The 25,195-nt window shown below is 39.7% G+C and overlaps 2 protein-coding genes and 1 pseudogene across 3 annotated transcripts; 1 reads left to right on the plus strand and 2 right to left on the minus strand.

Annotated features, from left to right (window-relative positions):
* Positions 1 to 140: 140 nt before the first annotated feature.
* On the minus strand, positions 141 to 12,231 carry daxx (death-domain associated protein). Of its 2 annotated transcripts, none has more exons than XM_032535177.1 (11): positions 11,741 to 12,231; positions 10,146 to 10,409; positions 8,768 to 9,196; positions 8,031 to 8,162; positions 7,776 to 7,892; positions 6,867 to 7,098; positions 5,367 to 5,536; positions 4,699 to 4,852; positions 3,873 to 4,401; positions 2,690 to 2,825; positions 141 to 2,276 (listed from the first exon to the last, which is right to left on the minus strand). In XM_032535177.1, exons 2-11 carry the CDS (start codon positions 10,386 to 10,388, stop codon positions 2,217 to 2,219), a joined length of 2,202 nt encoding a protein of 733 aa, XP_032391068.1. In that variant the 5' UTR covers positions 10,389 to 10,409; positions 11,741 to 12,231; the 3' UTR covers positions 141 to 2,216. The 2 variants fall into 2 exon arrangements, with proteins under 2 accessions (XP_032391068.1, XP_032391067.1); XM_032535176.1 differs by having other exon boundaries at positions 10,146 to 10,406; positions 11,741 to 12,230.
* Positions 12,232 to 13,165: 934 nt separating this feature from the next.
* Positions 13,166 to 18,549, minus strand: tapbp.1 (TAP binding protein (tapasin), tandem duplicate 1). Its single transcript, XM_032534767.1, has 8 exons — positions 18,292 to 18,549; positions 16,980 to 17,171; positions 15,946 to 16,194; positions 15,483 to 15,842; positions 14,789 to 15,112; positions 14,270 to 14,371; positions 13,967 to 13,995; positions 13,166 to 13,828 (listed from the first exon to the last, which is right to left on the minus strand). The coding sequence occupies exons 1-8, from the start codon at positions 18,350 to 18,352 to the stop codon at positions 13,817 to 13,819; spliced, it is 1,329 nt and encodes a 442-aa protein (XP_032390658.1). The 5' UTR covers positions 18,353 to 18,549; the 3' UTR covers positions 13,166 to 13,816.
* Positions 18,550 to 23,384: 4,835 nt separating this feature from the next.
* LOC116701193 (patr class I histocompatibility antigen, CH28 alpha chain-like) overlaps positions 23,385 to 25,195 on the plus strand; it is a 10,486-nt pseudogene continuing 8,675 nt past the window's right edge.

The raw sequence follows: 25,195 nt of genomic DNA on the forward strand, positions 1-25,195 counted from the left end.
AACTACAAACGTCTGTTATCAACCAGCTGAGGAGACAATTACAAAATTAATTGAATACATAATTTGTCTGCAGCTTGGGCAGAATAGACAATGTATTTAGATTAAGAACTAAGTCAAAATCCAAAGCAGCAACCCAGAGGCTGTATAAAAACATATTTTATTTATCAAAAACTAAGAAGAGAAATTTCACAGTGAATGATGGAGCACTCCTCTGCATATATGAGGCCAGATCGACCATAGCGACATTCCAGGACTACATTTTAGTGAAATTGAAAAGGCTTTTTACCCCCAACACATAATTTTAACCTGTGGTACAATGAAATCAAAATGGGATTCTGGAGGGGAAAAAAAAGTTGGCCGGATAAAAGTTGGTAAATTACCCTTCAACAAAAGACTAAAGGCCATTATTACAGAGGGACCAGCCAGACAACTAGTTATAATAAAGAACCCATTACACACTGGTCGTCACACAAGAAAACTCAAATGCTGGAGATCTTAAGTTCCACCCTATATTTAGAAACTAGAAAAATAAACTAACTTCAATCTAAATGTAGAAATTATAACTGATGCTTAATGTATCTGCACATGCAGTGTATCGACAGGAGGGGACGGAAATGTAATAGCTGCCCCAACAACTCTGGAATATATATATATATACGGTTCACTTTCATACAATATATATATATATATATATATTTTGTATGAAAGTGAACCGTTGCAGGTCAGACTAACATTTTCTTCCAGTCATTACACTCAGGTGTAGAGGATCCTTAACTGGATCCGGTTTGGTTCAAAAAAAGAAATGGCATTTATGGTTTGAGTTTTGATTGAATTTATACAAATATTACCGTGGGGAGTAGTGATTTGGGCTGGGCTTATACTGTGGGGTAAATAAAAGTAGTTATTGTAGCCGGGCAGAGGCAAAAGTCAGCGTCACTAGGACTCGACTGTTTGGAACGCCTTTATATGATCTACTTCAATCCTAACTTCTCCGTTCTATTGTTTTTTTTTAGCTATCTGGAAACTATCCAGCAGACAAAAGTCTCAATAAAAATAGAAACATACTTTATACATTATAAACCTGAAAATAGAAATACGTTTTGAGAAGCAACATTAAAAGAAACATTAAAAAATGTTAGGCTCCAATGTCACTGCTGCGGTCTACATATTTGGCTGACAATAGAGAACAAACCACCACTCAGCATCAATGCATCATAAATAGCAAGTAAAACAATGTCCTCTCAAATTACCTTTATACAAACCACTACCTCCACTCTGTCCTTTATGGAAAGTAATGCCTTTTTAATATATAAATGTAACCAAACTGGCAGTGAGCTAACAAAGCTTACGCCAGTCTGTGAAAACAAAACTCCCCGTCTGGGCCCCGCGTCCGGCTGCACAGCACATGTTTTCAGGCACTGGGTTCTTACCTTAATCACACTAACAAATGTTTAATTTGAGGGACAATCACTTCAAGATATGTGTTTTTAGCTCCGCGTTCAGGGAAGCAAAAAACCTCCACCAACTAAAATGTTGCACTGAAGGCAGGGAACACGGTGACTGGCGTTCGCCTGCTTGGATCGTCCAACAGTCTCGACTGCAGAAAAGGGAGAGACTTCCGAGGTCAACATCAGTCAACGTTTCTCTGGTCAGACTCAACCACAGCTGTCTTCTCTAGGGAATACAGCAGAAAAAGAAGACCCCTCGATTTTCTTCGAAGTCTATTACAAAAACACTTGACTTGTTTTCCGTTTGGTAATACGTAATCAAGTGACACGAGGTACTAAATTCATAGTTGTCCCTGTCTCCCACAGCCAAGCTCTGTATTTCGTAAAAACTTGTCATTTACTGTTGAGATCATATTTATGGGGCCACCTCTAGCTCGCCCAGTAGAGTGTGCGCCCCATGTAGGCTGAGGCCTTGGCAGCGGCCCGGGTTCGAATCCGACCCGTGGCCCTTTGCTGCGTGTCGTCCCTCGTCTCACTCTCCTTTCCTGTCTTCAAGCTATCCTGACGATTAAAGGCCATAAAAAGCTCCCAAAAAAGATTATTATAACAGACATTTCACAATTGTTGTTTGGAAAAAAAATGTATTTTTTTTTCTCCTCTCCTTACAAGACAGCAGACAAAGACTCCTTAGAAATGCGTCCTTTTCAGGAAACTTGTCCCAGAATACAGGCGAGATGTGGAAGAGTCTCGGAGTTCAGAGGTAAAAGGTTATTCTGAGTCTGACAGGACGATGATCTCAAGCGGGTCACACTGGGTGGCCACGTTAACCTGGGAGACACACACAAACACACACTTTTAAATTTAAAGATACCACTACCATTATTTCACCTTATTCTTAAATTGAGGCTGACTGGAGCTTAATCATTGGCTGAAACACATTTTATCTCCAATTCTGTTTTTTTTTCTTCCAGAAGGAATAGTCTGAGCTGTTTGCTGTTAACTTAGGTGGAGAACATCTACTTGTAGATGTCGGTCTGGCTTATCAAGCTAGATGTGGTCAGACACAAGGTTGTAAACTAGATCAAGTCTAACTAATGAATAGGTAAGATTTTACAAATTGACACAATTGTAAAGTTAGGATCTGCACACCTGAAATGACCAGCTTTAGGTTTTAAAAAGCTGTCCCTATGTGCAGAAATATGTCATTTAGACCCAAAATTCCCTTCTCTCGCTGCCCCCACCTTGTTTTTCTTTGGCGGCGGTGTCGACTGTGAGCTGCTGACCATTCCCTGGGTTGGTGTGTCTGCTCGGGTCGACTCTGCCTGCTGCGGAGAATCGCAGTTGAAAACGCCCATATCCAGAGGGATATCTAGCTCACTGGGGGAGGGGGGGAGACATAAGAGGTAGAGGAAAATCAACAAAAAACAAACAATGGTAAAACAACTTTAAAATGTATCCAAAGCAACAGAATTATTAATGAAAGTGTACCACAGCTTTAACTAATTCTTTATATGAGCCTCGATCTAGAACTGTTTTAAAGAGGCATTTACATTTTTTTTTTTGCCCTTTCTTGACTTAGGAGTCCCAGACTAAGTTAAACAAACGTTAAATCAACCTGATTCTTTGCATGTCAGAGTACGTGCACACAGCACTAGTTTGAGGGTGCTGAAACCAAACTAAAGAGAGAACTAAAAGCCCATAACTTGGTGGAAATCAAGAAACCGATGTCTGCTTCCGTTAAATTGTGAAGGGAGTGTTTTGCTCTTGTGAATAAAGAGTTGTCGGGCTAGTCGCTGATTCCCTCATTTTCTCCATTCTGCTGCATCATATTCAAGTCACACAGCACACTGCAGTGGTTGCCTGGGTGCTACGTAAATAGCGCCTGCTCATTTCTTTGTATTCATTTTTTTATCTTACAGTTCTGAAGCTGGTTGAAGAATATTTTTGGTATATTTGCTAATACGGCACCGGTGCCTTAACGACCCTTACCAGGCCAAATAGCAACGCGGGTTTCGGTGTCTTATTTAGGTGCCACTTAAATGCCTTCGCTTCTCTCTGAAGGATCAACTTTTTATTATTTTATATATTTTTTTACATACAGAACAGACAAATACAATTGAACAAGGTGCTCCTTATCTATCTATCTATCTATCTATCTATCTATCTATCCATCCACCTATCTGTTCAGGCACTGTTTTAAAAATATTGTATCATGTTGATAACAGCATTAAAATGAGGAAAAAAAATAATGGGACAAAAAAATATATATATATATATTTTAATCCTTTGACAGCACTAGTATCTAGACCAAAAAAGTTAATTTTAGACCCGGTTTGCATAACTCATATTAGCATCACAATATCTTATAAAAGGTATGTCACGTATTGTCCATGTCATGCAGCCAAAAAGAAAGTCTTACAGTACCTGTCATGGATGATTATGTGCTTTTTGGAGTTCCCTGATGTTTCCTCCACCCTCTTCCTCTTCCTGCTCTTCGTGGCCATGGGGTTGGGCGGCGGCGACGTTCCATTGGTAGTTTGTGTGTCACAGTTTTCTTGGCCGACCGCTGGTGACAGGGGCAAAGACACTCCATTGGCCGAGTCCTTAGCGTCTTTGCTGGTGCTTACCAGCGCGACTGGAACATGATTGGAGGAATCATCCTCTGATCCTGCAGGTTTACCATTAGACAACGGCGTTGGGTTATCTGTCTGCACGGGCTCTGATTGGCTGGGGCTCTGTCTAGGGGAGGGGGTGTGCAATAGCGGAGAGATTAGGGACACGCTGTCATCGGTAAGAGGACTGAGTCCATTTGTGACTGTCTCCTCGTCCACATCTTTCGCGCTCCCTTCATCCCCTGGAGAAATGCTTCTCGTCTGCTGATCCGTCTGATCCTCCTTGTTGGCATCATCACACGCTGGTTCCGCCTCGTTGCTGTCGTCATCCGCGTCATCGTCTACAGAAAGGGGGAAATTAATGCAATGAATGAATGATTTTACCGATCGAGTGAGCTGCAGCCTCATGCCTCATAATGCAACAGAGCTGCCCAGGAGATAGTCATCACCAATGGAGACGTCCTAAATAAGCCTGCTTTCTTAATAACCCAATACCATCTAGAGAATCATGTGTTCAAAACTAAACCAAAATATGTTTAAAGAACCTGCTTTTTATTTTACCAGTGGCAGGAAAACCAACAAACTTCAAAATTAAAAAAGAAAAAAAGAAACAGAATAATTATGAACTCTGCTCTGACCTGGTCCCTCCTGCTGCGTGCTGGCCTCGATTTCTTCCTCGATGTCTGGGTCTGATGATTCATCTTCTTCATCGTCATCCTCCTCTTCTTCTTCCTCCTCCTCCGCCACTCCGTTCACCCCTTTTTTTGCTTCTCCGTTTTCTGATTTGTGGGCCTGAAAAACACGGCGCGTAAAGGAACAGATAGCCAGGGAAAGAGGAAAAGAGTGAGTAAAGTGAAACGAGAAGAAAAAAAAGAAGAAACAAAATAACCGTCAGGTCATGAATTAATATTCATAGTCCACATCACGTTGTGCTGAAAGTGTAACTAAGTAACTAAATCATGCTCCACTTCAATTTCCTGTTTACCAGGAGAGAGAAAAGGTTTTACCAGTTTTATCCAAGTTGCAACAACCGACCATTTTCCAAAGAATTATTGTCTCTTTTTTCCTATTGTGTTTTTCTTTTACCTTCAAGGCAGCTACTGGTTTACATTCATTTCTGAGTGGTATGATTTATTTATAAATTATACAATATTATTGAGAGGGGAATGCAGTTGAATGCTCAGATGGATCAGACAATTCTGCCACTACTTTGTAAGCATGTTTTGAGTGAAAAATCTGTCATTTCAGACAGATTCATACATGAATTAAAAAAAAAAAAAACATGAAATATGCTTTCCTCTCATACCTCTTTCTCCTTGCTGTCTTTCTCCAGTCGTTTGGCCCTTTCATGCTCCTCCGTGTCATCTTGTTTGACGGCAAACTTAGTGATGACCTCCTCCAGACGGGACAGAGCCACTTCTCTATTCGCCCGAAGTTTCCGCAGCAGTGACGGGTCCGCCAGAGCCGGGTCTGTGGCTTTAGAGGGTGGGGGAGGAAAGAGAGGAGAACAAAGTGTGAGTAAAAGAAAAAAAAAGTGATATCACTAAATTCCCCAGCTTAAAAGGTGCAATATGTAATATATTTACTATATTAAATGACCACACAATGTCACTGATATTAAGGTAACATGCTCAACTGAAATACTACGTTTTCTGACAACAATGCTAAAGCCAGGATTGTGTCAGTGGAGTAGAGAGGTTGTTGTGTTTTTAGCAGCTGTTGACGTGATTTTAAGCCGAGAAGGTTTCTGTCATTTCGGTTGCCATTGTTGTCAAGGTAGTTGTGTTTTTAACGGCTACTGACGGCTTACATTTTAAGCCAAAAAGGTGTGTCTGTCAGTCAGGTAGAGAGGACGGCGTGGTGATGTTTTAGCGATTATTCAAAGCCGAGACTGGGTGGTTGTGTACCGAGCTCAGCGTGAGCTCAGGCTGTTATGACTGTCAACATAGCCCGCATCTAACGTTACCTACTCCGCTGTGATGTGGAGTAATGACTGGCTATGTAAGTCTAGCAACATTGATGCTGTGTTCTCAACCTGGCAACCTCCGTGAACTTTGTGTCCAGGGAGGAGGGGGCGGGGGACGATGACTGTCCAGTATTTTGAATTTGGACTGCAACTAGCTGTTAAAGTTCCAACAAGTATACTACCCGAAATTATCCGAAAATTGTTTAAATAAGAGAGCCAACGACTTAAGTGAAAAAGGGTTGTTAATCGTTAATTGCATTTCATTTTAAAGTAATTTATGGCACAGTGAGGAACTGAGAATGAGTAGCTGCAATTTCAGCCTACAGCATCTCTTGCTGTTTCTATTAGTTGTCAGATCGTGTATAGATAAATATGTTTCCGACTGCACATGAAAGCATCTTAATTTCACGAGAGAAAGAAAAGAGACGAGTAAGATGATGAAGATGGCGAGTGCTAAGTTGTTGCAGGAAACATTCAGCTATTACACAAACTCCCGGGCAGTTCAGTGCTTGTGTTTCAATTTTTTTTTTCCTCAGAGTTTTACAACTTTCTTGTGGCAGCAGTAATGTTTCCTCTTTACTGTACTCTCGCAACGCCTCAAATCATAGCTCAAAACACACCAACAAATTTATTCTCTGGTTACGTAAACGGTCACCGCAGCATGACTTGGGGTTGCGTTTTTCCAGAAGTTGAGTTGGTCTCAATTTTTCCCTGCAGGCCCACCTGCGGAAACTCCCGCCGTAACCTTAACGCACCACCCCCATTTAAAATGAAGGGAAAGATCTGCGTTTCTGCCGGACCGTCGGGCGGCCGACCCAGGCGGTCTGAATGCGGCCTTACCAGGCTTGTAGGGGTCAGTGAGGCGCGAGCCGAAGTTGTACACCAGGTCCAGGTGACGTCTCTCCTGGATTTTGCTCCCGGTCTCCCTGAAAGCCTCCTGGGCGTACTGGTTCAGCTGTTTTCGACTCAGGGAGAGATTGTGGCGCTCATTGGCACGCAGCACCTGCTGTAGGATGTCTGGGTAATCTGGAGGGTTCCTCAGCGCCTCAGGACTGTTGATGAAACGCTCAATCTGACACGAGGATGAAATGTGGGATATATGGTCAGGATCATATCAAATTCCCCCACATAAACAGCTTGTACTGTGCTCTGGGTGTTTTGGAAACCTTAATAATAAGTTCTAATAATCCGGTTCACGCAAGATCAAGGTTAGAAAATGATTGACGTTCAATATCAAGGGGAAAATTAGCTAACACCATAACAAAACTTGCGTTTTAGTATATTCAAGCATATGAGACGAGTAACAAGAAGACAGCACTGTGATTGAGTGAGAGGTGGCAGTGTTATGTGGGCACTGAAGCGGTGTGTGTGTGTGTGTGTGTGTGTGTGTGTGTGTGTGTGTGTTTGTGTGTGTGTCAACTCTATATTAGAGAGAAGAGAGTAACGATAGTGCGGACAATGAGGATGTAAACCGTCAATAATATGTATGTATCGCAAAATTGATATTTTTGACAACACTACTCCACACCAAGAACTACTATGATATATATTTCTATGGGGTTACAGTAGCCCTACAGGAATTATATTGTAATTTTAATATCTGTTACAATATTTAGAGAAGACGTGCAGTTAATTCTGGAGTTTGGAGCAGGGCCCAGATAAAACAACCCAGTCACACAATCAGTGAACACAAAGTTTTACCCAGCTTGTTACTTTCCAGGACACAACCAGTTTAAACAACCAGCTCACCTTCCTGTTGATCTCAGGGTAACGAGTGCCATTGTAGCGGATCTTCTGCTCAATGACTCGGCCCGTTAGCGTGCTGCAGTTCTTTAGTTCACAAAGCTTTTCATAAATCTTCATCATCTGGAAGAATACAAGGACAGGACAGAAGAAGAGTTGTGATTAGATGTCGCACAAACTGGTGTAATGGTTGTTTTTATTACAGCTTTGAGCAGAATTATAACCAGCGGAGCCCCACCCGGCATCAGATTCCAGTCTAACCTTGCGTTTGAGCTTGTGTTCCTGGATGTATAAGGAGTCCTCAGTTCCCAGGTCGTCTAAACTCAGCTCAGCCTGCTGCAGGCGGCAGATCTCGTCGTTGTACACCTTCAGCAGGTTCTCCAGGTACGCTATCTGAGAGAAATTGAGGAGACATGAGAAAAGAAAGGAAGGCGTGTTTGGCTTGAGTTAAGTTTAGGGGTATAATAACCCTGGTTGTTCTTACAGTCTTAAGTTCAAGAATGTAGGTCAAGAATGAAAGGGAAAAAACTAATTAGTAGTTATAGTCAAGGGTTTCTAGGCTACCAAGAAAAACAGGAGACACCTTAGTGATGTACTAATGGGATTGGATAAACAAAACCAAATCTAAAAAGGAAACACCTTTATGTGGCCAAGAAAAACCGAGACTGCACAGTAAATTGAATTGAAAGCATTCTAATACTTACAACCTTTCTTTTTTCCTATTTATCTACCCAATTACAAATCTGACTCAATGACTCAATTTACAATGATGCATAAGGTCTTTTTTGTTTGCCTTTATTAATGATCTTTTATTACTGATTTTATTCTCTTTTGCTATCCAACGTGCTTTTTCTTGCTCTACTTTTAGAAAATAACACTTAACACCGAGGAAACTTTTGAAAAGTGACATACAGGTACAAACGAATCAGCAGCGTTATTTAAAGATCATCATCAGCCAAAAACAATACAAATCCCATTTAGTAGTGTTTAACACTTACCTGTTTCCTGGATGCCCTCGTTGCCTTTTTCTCTGCGTCCTTATCACTGCCATCCTGCAGCCCTGAGGTGGAAGGTTGCTTATCTTCCGCTGTTGTGTTCACTCCTTCCTCTTCCCTCTTAAATTCAGCCTTGTCTTCCCTTTTGAGCGCAACAGAAACAGAACTTGATGTTGAGGTAGAGGGCCCGGGGTTAACCGTGGTGAGGGTCAGCCTCCGCTTGAGTGCATGCTGCTTGAGTGCAGTGCACAGTTCACTGATGTAGACAAAGGTTTTGGAATGGCTGGCCTGGGCGCGAGTCAAACATCGTCCCAAGGTGTTCCTGAACTCCACGGATTTCAGATAGTCAGGGGAGGCCTTGGCATGTTTGGTTTTGAGGAAGGTCAAGACCTCGGGGCAGGTCTGGGTGAGAGCTGAGCAGTGTTCCACAAACTAGGAGAAAAGAAAACACGAAGGATGAGAAGGCAAGGTGACAGAGCTGGGACACAGGGAGACAACCAAATAAGTACACACACAGGAACAGCACACTGTGATTCAGGTTAGGGCTGCACAATTAATCCCAATTTTATTGAAATTGCAATATGAACAAATGCAATATCCAAATGGCAGGGGGGCGCAATATTTGTTAAAGGTTATACATGTGTCAAACGATTTGAAAATAAAGTATTGTGGAGCTGCAGAGATGTCCCGGCCTACAAATCGTATTCTACAGACTAAAGAAAAAATCTTTGTTTGGTACAGATCCTTGTAAAAACAAATCAAACTTTAATCATTCTTTTATTATTTTATTTATTTATTTATTTATTTATTTATATTTCAATGAAAATGACAATGATATAAAAAAAATAATTCCCTCCAATATGGTGATAATATTGCAATATCAGTCAAAATAATCGCAATTAGATCATTTCCTCATATAGTGCAGCCCTAATTCAGATGTTTCCAGCTAAAACCCAGTTCAGTGTATAATCTATATAATTACAACTCTCTGGTATTACGACCATTGTCAATAGGTAACATGTACATGCGTTTGCACGTCTACAAATATAATAAAATGGGGTCAAGTGCTGCTGGGTAAAAAAAGATCAACGGAGAGTAAAAGGTATTAGCACACTGGTAGAATTTTCATGACGTCTTTAAAACAAAGCTTTTAATTCCAGCGTGTATATTTGATTTCATACAGAACATGGCAAAGCTATTGGCCAAAGGTGAAAAAAAACTTTGGACTGGACATGTATATTTTGTCTAGTGTTTAAGCAGAAAACCAACTATCATTTCGTCATATTTCTAAATAATCTTTTTGTCAAAGAGTACAAAAACACTGTTAACTGACCAACCACTTTGATGAATAATCAGTTTGTGTCCCTTAATATAAGCTCACCTCAGCGAACAACTTTTCATTCTCTGCCTGCAGAACATGAGTCAGCGTCTTCGCTGAGGCAAACGGGGACTGGGTAATGTGGGTAGGAGCAGTCTGCGGAGCTCTGAGTGGTGACACATGCTTGGCTTGTTGCTTAGAGGACGAGGCGGAGGAGGCAGCACAGGAGGGTTGAGGACTCTCCTCTTCGTCATCCTCATCAAGGACTATGATCTTATCCGCCATCCAGGAAGGGGCAACTGCCATCCAAAAAAATGGTGCTTTCTGCTGTCAGAAAATACAAACAGGGAGAACGTTGATCAGGGAAACAGAAACATCAAAATGTCAAAAACAAAAAAACAGTAGGAAACCTAACTAGGGCTGCAACTAGCATTTATTTTCATAGTTGATTAATCTGTTTATTTTTTCTATAAAAATGTCAAAACATGGTGAAAAATATGTATCAGTGTTTCCTAAAGCCCAAAATTATGTCCCCTCACAAGAGATGGTCCGATACCCTTTTTTGCTCCCTCATACCAATTCTGACACCTTAAGTTGAGTATCAGCAGATACAGAGTACTGATCCAATACCAGTGTGTCATATATTTTATTATTGTTTTAACAGCTGTATACTACTATCCCTGTATGGATGTCATATGATGTGATTGCTATCTTTGTAGTCGGTTTGGCTCGGGTTAAACTCTTTATAAAACATGAACAAACACAAACAATGGATGCCACACAACTTTTTTTTTTCTTCTTTTTTTTTTTAAATCGAGTTTGACAGTCAGTTATAACGGAAAAAGAACCTAAATAAACTACAATCAGAGAAATCTTATTTTTTTAAACAAAAAATTACTTAAACTGACTAATCGATTATCAAAATAGTTGACAACTAATCAATTAATCGTTGCACCTCTAACTCTAACAATATGAAATTGGCAGTGTTGTGGTGAAACATGAGTGAAGCCGTGGGTTCAATGATGACCAATCACTAATACATATTTTGTTTTAATAATGGAAATCCACTAGTAACTAAAGCTGTCATTAAATGTAGTAAAAAACAACATTGGATATCAGATGTAGTGTAATTTAGCATATAATGGAAATACCCAATACACGTACCTGAACTTGTACTTAGGTAGCTACAGTAAAGTTACTTAATCAACAATATTATTTTATTATTATCAGAAACGTTAAACCAAGAGTTCCCATACGTCCCGCCCATGTTACTACCCGGTATCAACACACTGAAACACGGCCAGATGCTTATGAATTTAGCCATGGTGATATACTACTGCTCCTTAATTCATGTGCAAGGTAAGATCCCATTTAACTTGAGTATTGTGATGCCTGTGGTTTCAGAAATGAAACCGACAGTCAGGCACCAATAAGGGAAAGGGACTAGCGACACGAGCGAAGCTTGATTACAGTAAAAAGGCCACGGAAGTGTAACTTATTGTAGCCATCAGCCCTTTACTAAACATGTTGAAGTTTACAGACAGGGTTACATTAACTTACAGCTGGCAAATTAGCTAGCTAGCTAGCTAGCCAAAAACAATCGTTAACAAATGAAGCTCTGCATTATCACACATTATGTCACACTCACGCATACCCACCTCTTGTTTACGTGCTGTTTAACGTGACGACCAGAGAGGACAACCTTCCGCCACCATGGACCATTAAAATGATGTTCTACTTCTCTGATGTTAGCATTAGCTGGCTAGTTAGCTAGCTAGCATTGTGAACAGAAAGTAAGCGAAGTAAGAAAATAACGACACAGTAGAAAAGGCCGCATTTTTTTTTTTATGACGCCGCGTACTAGACAAACAAATCCTTGGCTCGGTTTCAGCCCGTCCTTTTAATCGCACATACTTTCTGTTTACCGAACGGCGCTCGTAAACTTCGCTTTGCTATCGAGTAACGATCGAACCTCTTTGTCGAGTGTGTACCCGCTAAAGTGAGATTAGCACCAACGCCTCTTCTGATTGGTTTGACAGATGGTTACCAGTTAGTAATGTCGTTAGCCATTGGCTGACTTGATCTTGTTTTTCTTTGGGTGGCAACGGCGGCTGGACAACCGTATTATAGGTGCATCACTGCCTGCTACTGGACTGGAGACCATAACATAGAAGTATGCTTTAAAGTGGACTTTTTGGAAATTTCAGTCCTTGTTGATGTAGGATTTTAATTTAAGTGAAAACAGTGGAATTGAATTTATTTGAGTTCATCAGTCTGGAGCTTAGCAACATAATACATCTCATTGTATTTCTGTTGATACTTCTTGTTGATACTTGAGCTTCAAGTTTTCATAATTGTGTGCATTGTTGTATTTTAACCATGCAGTTTTATTCTGTAAAGGACAACATAAGTGATGCTCGGCTTGAGTTTTACTTTGTTTGATAATCAGATACAGTTCAATTCCAGAAAACTTCTGGCATTAAAGTTTCAATAACAATTTCGCCAAAGCATCAAAACACAATTTGTCCAATTATTCGGAGAGTACACAATATCAGCAGCCAACATGAATGGTACCACATCAGGATAATTTATATTGATTATATATCTTGAGTAATTGTGTGAGAGTATGTTTAAATCAGTGGTCACTTTGTATTTTATTACTCTAAAACTTTGCAGTGTGGTCATTAAGGAAAGAAACATATGTTTATATTTAGAAACATGTCAGCAAGATAAAAAAAAAAACACACCACAGCTGATAAAATATTTCCATGTACAGTTTATTGATCTAAGGAAAACCCTTTCCCCCATAATCCTATAAAATAAATTATTTTCTGGTATTTTTCGGGTTATTTTTTAACAATGTGGCACACCAGCAGGTTTGATGATCCTTAATAATGAAATATTAAAAAATATTATGTTTTTTTATTTCACTTCAAATGCATTCAGAAGTTATTTTAGATTTTTTTATATATGTGCATTGTTTGTACCATTTCCTTCACACATTTATTTAAGTTTATTTTGCATTGCAGGCTGTTAGATAATCATTACTACCAAAACATAATGACAATAATACCATGACACACAAACACACAACTAACAAAAAAATGTTAGAATATACATAAATTATATTCTCTGTATTTACAAAAAAGGATTTAGCTCATGGGTTTGCACAGTTTACTCTAATATTATTTTTATTGTCCTGGGTCTTAAAAAACTAAATTATTCTTTCTCTTTCTTAAACACATTCAAACAAAAGTGATCATCTCTGGTCTCTCAAAGATTTAAATATTTGGCTTATACACATAGAGAAGCATCCGATGGAAGGATTAGCATTTCCAATTTGAAGCTGATATCTATATACATAAACATATCAGAATTTCTCAATGTTTCAGACCATTTACCAGTGTTCATGACAAGATACAGTATGTACACAGTGGGAGCCCAAAATTATATGACAAGCGAAATCGGTTTAAAGTAAAAGAAATATCACAACAAACGTGTTTAGAATGAGGAGAAGCCTTTTTCAGAAATATTTCCCTGTTACACTAGCAAAAAGGTATGTCTATCCCTACATATTTTAACTATTTGACCAAAATAGTGAAAATAATATCTAACGCAAGCAAGCTTCTCTCTAGATCTGTGGAAAAAAATGACTCAAAACCCCCATCCAAGATATCAAAACAGACAAGGTTGTTGGTTCGGTATCCCACCAGAGCAGCTGACTTCATTCTTCTTTACTTGTCTTTCTATAAGAAATGGAAAAAGTGGAAAATAATTATTGAGAGGAAACATACAAAATACCCCAGAACAGCTCCAGGGTTATAAAATAGAAGTGAATACAGAAGTGGTACATTTAGATAGATAGATAGAAAAAGTAACATTACCTTGTTTTGTTGACCAGCCTCATCTGAGCCTGTGTACAATGAACAGACAAAAAGTCATATACAGAAATTAAAACTAAATCTAAATATCTTAATGTATCTTCTTTAAATCATAGTCAGTGTTGAAGGCACAGCATTTGGCAAGTGCTTCATGCTTTAACTTTTATCTCATGTAGTCCTAATGGTGAGAAAGTATTGCTCCTTCTTGCAGTTTTACATGATTAAATGGGTGCAGACAATCATTAACTTATAAATGATTATTATTACTGTCTGTAAACAAGGCGTTTCTTCTGGATTGTTTGTTACCTGAGCCAGTGAAGGTCCAAGACACAAACTTGATGAGACCGTAGAGTACTAGCGCTACACCGACCATTGCCATTGAATCCTCAATGGAGGGAATACTGAACCCTGAAAAGAAAAAAGAATGCAATTCATGATTGATTCCCATTATGACTCACATTTGTGTCATCTTAGTGTTTTTTTGTTTTTTTAAATCAAGCTAAATATCTCTTATGTCCATTCATATGAGTATGATCTTTACTAGCTCACTGCATAATATGGCAACAATCACTGAGCAACAGTCCGTCTACAGCATGTGTCAAAAGAGACATAAATGATTTACATGATGATATTCAGCATGTTACTGGTGCTTTAACACACATGTATTTTAAGTTTTCCAAAGGATCATATGTAATCAGACGCAGGGGTAGTTAATATGAAATGTTAAGTTAACTAGATATCCAAGCAGGTAGAGACTTTCATTGAAACCCATTTAAACCCCATTACCAAGATCTGATAAACGACAACACATTTCTTCCACATTACCGATGGCATTGAGGGTCACGCTGGCCCGTCGCGTGCCTCCGGGATGGACAGCCACACAGGTGAGCTCCCCTCCTCTGCCCAGGTCCAGCTTAGTCGAGTCAAGCTCCAGCCGGGTGCTCTGGGTATAGGTCCCATCCCAGGCCTGCCTGTGGCCCGTCACGCTGCCTGATCCCAGAGGGCTGGACTTCCCATCTGCGCCTTTTAACTCCCAACTCAGTTCCAGGGAGAGAGGGGCAAAGCCAGACGCCTCACACTGGACGGTCAAAGTCTGCCCAGGAACAGTGAGGGGCAGAGGGGAGGGGTGGATGGAGAGGGATGGAGGTTCTGGGTAAAAGGAAAAAAAGGTATAGGAGGAAAAAAAAGAGGAAGACAATAACAGACTCATATAATAATCTGTAGTTTCCCAATTCAATTTTACTACGTGCTCTTAATGTCTTTTAAAAATTTGATTCATTGTTGGTTGTCAGCAGATACTAAACAAAGCCGGCTATATGTGACAGAAACTAATTAATGGTGAACTTGAGCACATTTCCTCCGTGTAGCATCATCTCCAGTCCCGACTCAAGTAATGCTTCAGAGAGTGCACATTCTTTGACAGCACAGGACCAGGGTTAGAAAAATAATTTGACAATGACCATTTTAAGAGCATGCTCATCTTAAAACACACAACAAAAAGTAAAATCTTTTCCCTCACCTACAATCTCAAGCTCCACTGCCACCTGAGCCACAAGGTACGGCAGATACACCGTACAAATATACATCCCGGAGTGGTGCACTTTAGCCTCCTGCAGGATCAGAGACGCATTTCCCTTCTTGTGTAAACCCTCAAAGTCCAGCGTGGCCCCATCCTCTTTTGTATCAGCCATGCGGTCCGTTTTGCCGTCGTAAGCCAGAACCAATCGTCCGTCGCCTCTGAACTGGTAGCGCCATTCTACGGCAAAACCCGATCCAGATAAAGGCGAGGAGGGGTCAACCCAGAAGCTGCAATCCAGCAGCACTGGTTCCCCGAGTCTGGACTGCACTGAGACTGATTTACAGGTCAAACTGAGAATTACTGAGGAGACAGAGAGAAGGAGAGAGTCAAACTGTCACACATGACTGAGATGAGATCAACGTTTTTGTTCTACTTTTGTTTCTGTGTCAATATAAACCATTACCATTGTGCTCTTTGGTTGCTGTGGGAGCCCGCGTGATAGTGGAAATGGCCAGCTCTTTATTGAGACCCTGAATGGCAGTTGAAAACCAATCAGCCTGCAGGTATATGGGGCTTAAGGCGGAGTCTGTGAGTGGAGCAACCCATTTGAGGGTGGAGGGCTGCGGCAGGAAGGGGTTGATCTCACACTGGGGCTTCTGGACAGATCCCCTGGGAGGGTTCAGAGAGCGCTGGCAGAGCGTGGCAGCTGGGTCTGAGGAAAGACGAGTCAGAAGGGTCACTTGGGTACAGCATTGTGGAATAAGTAGATCACAGATAAAAGAAATGTAATTTGACCAGAGAATGGTAGATTGATCTAAAGAGGGAGATGGTGAGGAGATGGATGTTAGGCGGGATTAAAAAAGAATTCAACAATTGAAATCACAATACTTTTTTCTTTTCTGTTAAATACCTAATCGATTATGCTGACAAATTAGTTTAGTTTAGCCTGGGAACAAATAAAAAAATAAAACAGAACCCAAATATATTATTGATTTAAAAGAGAGATGTTTTAAATTGTGAAAAACAGTCTTTCCTAAAGTTAGGTTCCGGACTAGGAATGGGTCGCAGACTTGTTTTTCTGCAGGGTAAAATGCATAACAATGCTATGATATGTGAATTGATTTTCCTAATTAAAATAGAAGAAGATGGTTGTTTTAGAGCTCAGATTCTTTGTGGCGACCTGTTTTTTTCTCCTAACACATTTACCTATGTTTCAGTAACTATTGTAAGGGTATCCTTATTCTGGGATCAGCCCCAAAAGTGATTTTATGGACCAATAGCACTTACAGTATATATCTGTGGAGGCATATAATTTACCTTAAACTACCGCTGGCTCTGAAATGTTACACATTTGCGTCTCTTACTGTATACGCAGACAAACATTCATACTTGCGTGCAAAATTATGCAGAAAGCATAAATGCACACACTCATTCTCCTTCACATCTCGATAACATGTGTGGTTACACATCCTGTTCAGTGTGTCATTTTGAACTTACCGGTAATAAAGTAGACTCTGTCGGGGTTGATGTCGGACGGAGCCTGTTTGAAATCTGCACTGTGGCCGTGTGTGTCTTTTCTGATGTGAAGCAGGGATTTTTCCTGACTCGTGGCTGCAGTTAGACCTCCTCCTCGACCAGTTTTCTCCTGCACAAACCAGCACTCCAACACAGGGCAGCTACTGCTGCAGGCTAGACAATAGATTCAACAAGGATATAAACGTATTTACGAAAAAAAAACCAATGTGAAACAGAAGCATAATAACACAATTACACAATATTGTGATATTGTAGTAGATAGCAGTGCATAGTCTTTAGTGGCAACACTCTGACATTCTCCTAATATTTACCAATTTTGTGTCTCTATTCTTCCAAAAACTTATAACAAAATTAATGTACTGTGGTTGCATTAAATAAGGTATGTTGCGGTAGTTAAATATAAAATATACAAGGACTTATGACATTGAGTCTAAAGCCTTGCAGGAATAACAAATACAAGTAAAACTGTGATTATTTTTGGTGTAACAGATCCGTTGTGGTTGACTGCAGCGTGTCACAGTCTTACTTTCATTTTTATTCTCTTGCTTTTTCATGTACATGTTTGGACTTTAAACATTAGTTCTGACTAAATGGGCAGTAGCTTATTCTGTAAAAAGTCCAAGAAGGTTCAGGCATGTTTTGCAATTTGTGGATTTATCTGTATTATGACGTTGATGTATTTTACTGAGGGAAAAACACCGTGTTTGTTTCCACTGTTGATGCTGGATGTAACAGTTTCAGCCATGAGAGTGCCCTACTGCAATGGACACTTCTCACCACACCCCCTTTAGAAATATACGTAATTTAACGTAACGTATAATAGGTTAAACGTATGTATAGGAAATTACTGTAGACATTATATTACACGACTGGATCCTTTGCTAAATTCGGCAAATGTCTGTTTAATGAATTCATAACATACAATAATTAATAGCCTGAACTATTAAGTTAAAGTTGGAATCGTTTGGCACTGTCATCCTCCAAATTATAAAATAAGACTTTTTTTTATTTGGATTTTCATGAAATAAATAATAAATATTCTACTAGTGCACTGCAGCCTACAACATCACTTCCTTTATACATATATTTAACATTTGCTCTCATATGCACATTTAGACTCAATCTAAACATGATATTATTTCCCTCGGAATTTATAATACTCGAGAAAAGGAGCATCCATGTTACAGGTGCAGAAAAACTCAAATGAGCCTTGTTCGTGAATTTGGACCGCAGCATAGTTTAATAACAGCATATGTCAGCTACGTACCCTTACCTTTAATGAAGCAGATTACGGCAACCAGGGACAGTTTGTAGATCGTAGAGAAGTTAGTCATGATTGTACGTCTTCCCTGTGCTGTCAGGTCACGTTAACAGGCTAGGCTACTCCTTGCTGCGATGGCACGGACAAAGTAGTTTATTGTTGGTTTTCCCCTTCAACTCCGGGTTCAGTTTAGTTTCACTTTCACTGAGTCCTTCAAGTCAGCTGGAAAAAATAATACGTAATCCGGTCAAAATTTCAAAATAAATCGGCCATTATCAACGTTGAGCTACGTCAAAAGATAAGTTAGGTTAGGCTATATCTGAAAATAAATTGACTGGAAGCTCAAAGACAAACTCTCTATAGGAACTTGAAAGCAAACACTGAAATATTGAAACCGAAGCCTACAGAAGTCCTCCAGTCTGCAGGCAGATGGCGCCCCGTGTCAGACAAGAGGACCAGACCTGGTCCGAGGCAGTTATGTGCCACTACTTTTAAGTGTCCTTACTTCACTTCCTTGATCCATTACTCTGCTAAAGTTGAGATTTACCACAACTACGATTGTTAAAGAGTGTGCACAATGGTTTGTGTGCAAACTTTCAGTAATATCGGCAGACTTTGAGAGGTCAGATGAGGACAAGAGAAACAGAAACAATGAACTGACTGTACCTGAATGGACCACTCACACACACAGCCATTGTTTTAAAATTTCTCTTAGCAAGAGGATGTCCTGATGCCAGAGGACAATACTAGGGTATCAGCCAGGTTCTAAGCAGGTTGGGTAGCATGTGTTTAGTGCTTTTAACTTATTTTGATTCAAATTTTGTTTTATGAAAGTTTTGCATTCAATATATTCCCACAATATGCTTTTTTTCCTTTCTATGATGCACTTTTTATATTTAAAGCCACAGAACACACTTTACTAAAGACTTTTCTGTCCAACATCATTGAAGTTTTGCTGATGTTCATCTTTGATTCTTTTTTTACATGAAGTGTTTACTCTGACAACAGAGGACTCTGGCAACTAGGAGGATCAGGAGCTTTGATGGCCTTGCAGCAACCAAAATGTGCAAATCATACAAGGTCTGTGTCACACAAACACAAAAACACCCTAATAGACTCATCACGTGATTTACCAGAAGTGTACAGAGGGATGTGCTGTTGATGTTGTCCAGTGGAGGAGCTCTAACACAGTTCCTGAGTCTTGACAAAGTCCAATCTACTGTATATATACAGCAGAAATAGCAACAGCAAGGTTTGGCAAGAAGACGTAAGAAGGGAGTTAATCAAGTTGCATTCAGGGAATGTTTTTGTGACTCACTGCTTCTGTCTGTTACAGATATCAGAAACAGAAATACTTACTTATATAATATGTGTTATCTGAACTGGAGAGTTTTGTTGAACAATTCATAGCACCCATATCAAAACCTTTATCTTGCTATATTCTTGTATTTTTTTACATTTCACTGTAAAAAAAACACAGCGCTGTGTCTTGCAGAGCTTTGCTACATTTTTTCAGTGTAAATAAGGGAACAATCAATTATGATATCAAATCTTAAGTCAAGTTAAGTTTATTTCATCCATAAAAATGGAAATTACAGTGCTCACACTCGCCATCTTACCCATAAAAACTAGAGAATAAATACAATACCACAAATGCACAACAATATTATACATAAATACAATAATCAATGCACTATACAAGCAGGAAAACATGACTCAACATTTAATTCATACAGAAGCTCCACTGACAAATGAACAGATTATGATAAAAAAATCAACATTAAATCTTGTCCACTGTTGAAGTTTAAACCTTCAATATACCAAATAGTCAACCGTAGATGCTCCTCCAACACAACATGTAACAGCATCACACTGACTGTCCTGACCGCAGCACTATAATTAAAATTAGCAGGTACTTGTACTTAACTTGAGTATTTCCATTTATGGTAGCCTTTTTTATTTTTTGTACTCCACTACATTTTAGAGGGAAATATTATACCTTTTAACACAGCTTTAGTTATTTTTCAAGTCAAGATTTTGATTTAAAAAACACAATATATATATATATAAAATACAACACAGACACTTTTTGGGCTTGTGACCCCTTACAAATTTGAGGAGCAGTGTCTAGCTGTGGTCATGTTTGAAATATCCTGTGAGTTGGAGTCGTAACTCTGCATGAATGGGGTGTTGAGGGTCCGCCAGAATGGCCTTCCCCCTCTCAGTGGCTTTAACTTACTAACACGGCCAACATCATAATAGTTCTTCATCTCTTATCTTCACAGATGACTTCATTTAAATAACTGTTCAAGGCTCACAGAGATAAAAGTATCCAATATTGCTAAAAGAAAGATTAGAGAAAAGTCAAAAAAATATGATGCTAACATGTAGCAGGACTTTGTTTATTCTTTTCCCATTTCCCATTTATCATCCCAGGGTCCCCCAGACTTATATTGTAGCCCTATGGAGGGGGACCAACCTCTTGGTTGGGAACCACTGGACTAAAACTACTTACTCTACATTATGAAGTAGATAAACCAACTACACATGGGCCAGCTGTAACACTAAAATGCTGCTTACACATTAGTGATGCACCAGTACTGACAGACTTCAGAATCAGAAAAGGATTTTATTTTAATTCTTTCTATATTTAATAAGCAACACAAGAATTTGTCCTTGGTGGTTGGTGCGTACGGTACATAAACATATTAAACATTAATATGAAATAAACAATAAATACAAAAACAGATTGAACACATGTACAATATAACTGTTTAACATTAAGAAAAAAGTGTCTGGATTAGTGAATATGCAACAATGTACAGTATACGTATATACACACACATAAATACATACATATACATTATATATATATATATATATATACACACACACACACACACACACACACACTGTATGGTGAGTAGGCTATAGTTTTGATACTTAAAGATTATTTTACTTAAAATACTTTTGCTTTTATTTGAGTAGGATTTTGTTCAGGACTGTTCCTTGTAATGGAGTATGTTTTACATAGTTGTTTTGATTCTGTTATAGCATCTAGGTCAGTGGCGTAACGAGCCAACACCTGGCCCTTATGCAGGATTATCAAGGTGGGCAGCCCTTCTACAGCACGTGATGAACCGTGGTAAAGTTAGTTTGATGTTGGATATGCAACAGCTGTTCTGGTATTAATTTCTGGTTCATCAGCAGTTTGTTGTGCTGTAAGCACAACAACCCCAAATGAATATGTGTTGAATATCCAACATCAAACTAACTTCCCCGAGGTACGTGAAGACGGCGCAATGTCCATGAGTAAGCTACTGTTATAGGACAGGATAGGATCATAGAGACACAGCATATGAGATGACTGACGAAATCAGGAGTAGCCTACACGCACGACAACAATAAAAACACTGGTGACTGTGCACCATAACACATGAAAAACACACAAGGGTAGTCCGTCCAGGATTTTGCGGCCCAAAATGCCTTCTTACTCACAGTGCCGGGTTCAATTCTGTGCAATAACCCAGCAACACTGTCTCTAATCAGTCTGTTAACTGGTTCCACTTATTAATTCATCAATCTCATTCAGAGCTGTTCAGCACCCTTTGCACTATGCTCCATAGTTAAAATAACTTTCATAATTTACTCCTGCATACTTTGCACTATTGCCTCAACCGGTCTGTTGTTTCTGTTTATAGTGTGTATATACACTGCCTTGCAAAGTATTCAGCCCCCTTGAACTTTGACCTTTTTCCACATCTCAGTCTTCAAACAAAGATATAAAACTGTAATTTTTTGTGAAGAATCAACAAGTGGGACACAATTATGACGTGGAACGAAATGTGTTGGATATTTCAAACTTTATCAACAAATAAAAAACTGAAAAATTGGGCGTGCAAAATTATTCAGCCCCCTCAAGCTATTACATTGTAACGCCCCCTTTTGCTGGGATTACAGCTGCAAGTCGCTTGGGGCATGTCTCTAACAGTTTAGCACATCGAGAGACTAAATTCTTGCCCATTCTTCTTTGCAAAACAGCTGGAGCTCAGTGGGGTTGGATGGAGAGCGTTTGTGAACAGCAGTTTTCAGTTCTTTCCACAGATTCTCGATTGATTCAGGTCTGGACTTTGACTTGGCCATTCTAAAACCTGGATACGTTTATTTGTGAACCATTCCTTTGTAGATTTTGCTGTATGTTTGGGATCATTGTCTTGTTGGAAGATAAATCTCCGTCCCAGTTTCAGGTCTTTTGCAGACTCCATCAGGTTTTCTTCCAGAATGGTCCTGTATTTGGCTCCATCCATCTTCCCCTCAATTTTAACCATCTTCCCTGTCCCTGCTGAAGAAAAGCAGGCCCAAACCATGATGCTGCTGCTTAAAAATAAAAAGGGAACTTGTTTTGAGGAGAATAATAATTATTAGGTATTCTTTTAATTAATTACTCTGGGCTGAGATTTCAGAAACCTCACCAAAAAGGTTCAGAATGCTACAAATGATGGTACATACTTATGAAAATGGGTGGTGGATTTAAGACAAAAAAATAATAGTCTATTGAATGAATCAAATGTGAACATATCTGTCACTGTCAGGGGCTTGTTGATGTTTAGGCTACATTGTTCATTTCCTATCCTGGGGAGGGACACACATTTATACGGTTTGATAAAGTAGGCCTACTTACTGGACTTTAACTTATCATTGCACCTAACAATAACGAGTGTAGCTGTCCTCAGTTTAGGCCATCCTGTAGCCTACGTCTCATCTGCAGTTTTTCATGCATCCACCGCGTGTGGCTGTGTGTCTGTGTGTCAGTCGCGGGGGGGCGGGGACGGGTCAGCAGCCCCGCCCGCTGCAGAGCCGACAGGATTGAAACAGCAGCCGTATACTCTTGGCCGATTCCAGCGACTACACTGATGTTAAAGTGTGTACAGGTTGGCAGGACGGTCTGAAATGTCTTACACTGTCTTTCGCTGTACGTGTTGGTCAATGTGAGATGTTCGAGTCACACACCCATCCTCACACACAGGCTGAAATAACATCATGTTACTTTTTCTTTCGTCCATAACCTGTGTTGGTCTGTATCACCTGGTAACACGTGACGTAGGCGCTCAGTCTAAATTCCCATTGGCTCAGACGAAGGTTGATGACAGCGCTCCGTCTGGTTTTGTCCTCAGTTGACCATGGTGCTCGAGCTGAGAGAACGGAGTCTGTTCCTCTGGAACTCAAACATAGAATATTAATAAATTAAGTTTCTCAGAGCTTCAGAAGAGACAGCTCACAATGAAGACCTGGTTTAGTCTGCTCCTCTTGGGCCTCGTGCTACAAGACGCGGCGGCAGGTCAGTCAGGCTTAATACTTTTTATGGTCGATTGTAAAAGAAAAAAATGCTTCTTGTCTTTATGAAAATTAATTCATGAGTTCACATTTCTTTTGATAGTCTTTGGTGTGTAGTTCCAGGACTTCCTTGCAGATAAAAGAAATGTTAGAAAGTAACAGACCCATTATCTGAACATTAAAGTTCATGTTATTAAATCCTGTCCGTAACTCTGTGGCTGGTTATCCTAAGTTAGAGGTCTACATTTGTTTAGCTCGCCACTGTTGACATTTTGTCAAGAATAACAGCCTTTAGTGTATTTCTGAAGAAGGGCAGAAGTGTGATATTTATCACGTCCGACACCTCTTCCGTCTGATGTGTTAAAATGGCGGCATGAGTACGGAGCTCAGCAGTCTGACACGCTCAGAGATGTTAAATAAGAAGTTAAAACAAAGACTTTCTGCCCCAAAAATATACTTACGGCACGTTCCAGTTTCAACGTGTACGTTGTTAATGACCCGTTTTAAATATAGCCTAAAGTGTGTGTGCTCGGTAATTTAGTGTTATTGTTATGATGTTATTTTAGAAATTAGCTACTTCTTTATATTAAACCTGTTCTGACGTCACCATAGGTGATCTCCATGTCTGTACAGGCTGCTGTGTAGGTTCAGATTTTTATTTTGAACCAACCAGTCAGTTGGTGTCGTTGTTTTCCTGCTGAAGCCAAACAACTTCCTGCTTCATTGGTTCAATATTTCATATCTTTCACGAATGTAAACTACATTAGTGACATTGTATTGACTCCAGAGAAATGATAAATAATGCAGGACTCTAGGAGCAGCCTTGGCGGGAGGATCTAGAAATTGGAAATAAAGAGGAGGAGCTGCGTCCAGTTAGTGACTTGATCTGAGGGATTAGAATACAAAGCTGTAATCATACCAATGAAAGTTTTACCAAAGCCAATCAGCTCTAAGCCTGACCATTAAAAATGGCAACTCTAGTCTGTCAAATGCTGTTATTGTGTCAAGAGAGAGAAGCGACATTGGGGTCTTACTGTCCTCCGCCGCATCACCAATGTGAAGAAGACATCTAACATCTGCTGCTAGGCTCGTTTTATGAATCTTGTTTGGTCGGGGTACATTAATTTTGACATATGAGACTCCAAATGACGGGCTAGAAGCTTTGCAAAGACTTTTATGTCAGCGTTAAGCAGGTTCAGAGGCCGATAGCTAGAGCACTCTGTAGGATCCTTATCCTTCTTCAGGAAATTAAGGCTGTGTTCACATCCCTTGAGAATTCAGCCTTTTCAATAGAGAAGGTAATCATGTAAAGAAGGAAAAGGCCCAACTGTCCCCAAAAAGTTGCATAAAATTCAATGGGAATACCATCAAAGCCAATGTTAATCTTCAATAGAAATTAATCTGTCCAAGGTAGCTGATTCCTCTGCTGATAACTGAGGCAAGTCAAGCTCATTCAACCAGCTGTCACAGTGGGATTTATCCAAAGTAACATCAGATTCATACAAATTGGAATTAAATGTCTAAAACGATTTATTTATTTTTCGACAGGGTCAGTTCTAATATTACCATCTGAAGATTTAAT

The sequence above is a fragment of the Etheostoma spectabile genome, chromosome 14 (assembly GCF_008692095.1).
Source record: "Etheostoma spectabile isolate EspeVRDwgs_2016 chromosome 14, UIUC_Espe_1.0, whole genome shotgun sequence".
NCBI lineage: Eukaryota > Metazoa > Chordata > Actinopteri > Perciformes > Percidae > Etheostoma > Etheostoma spectabile.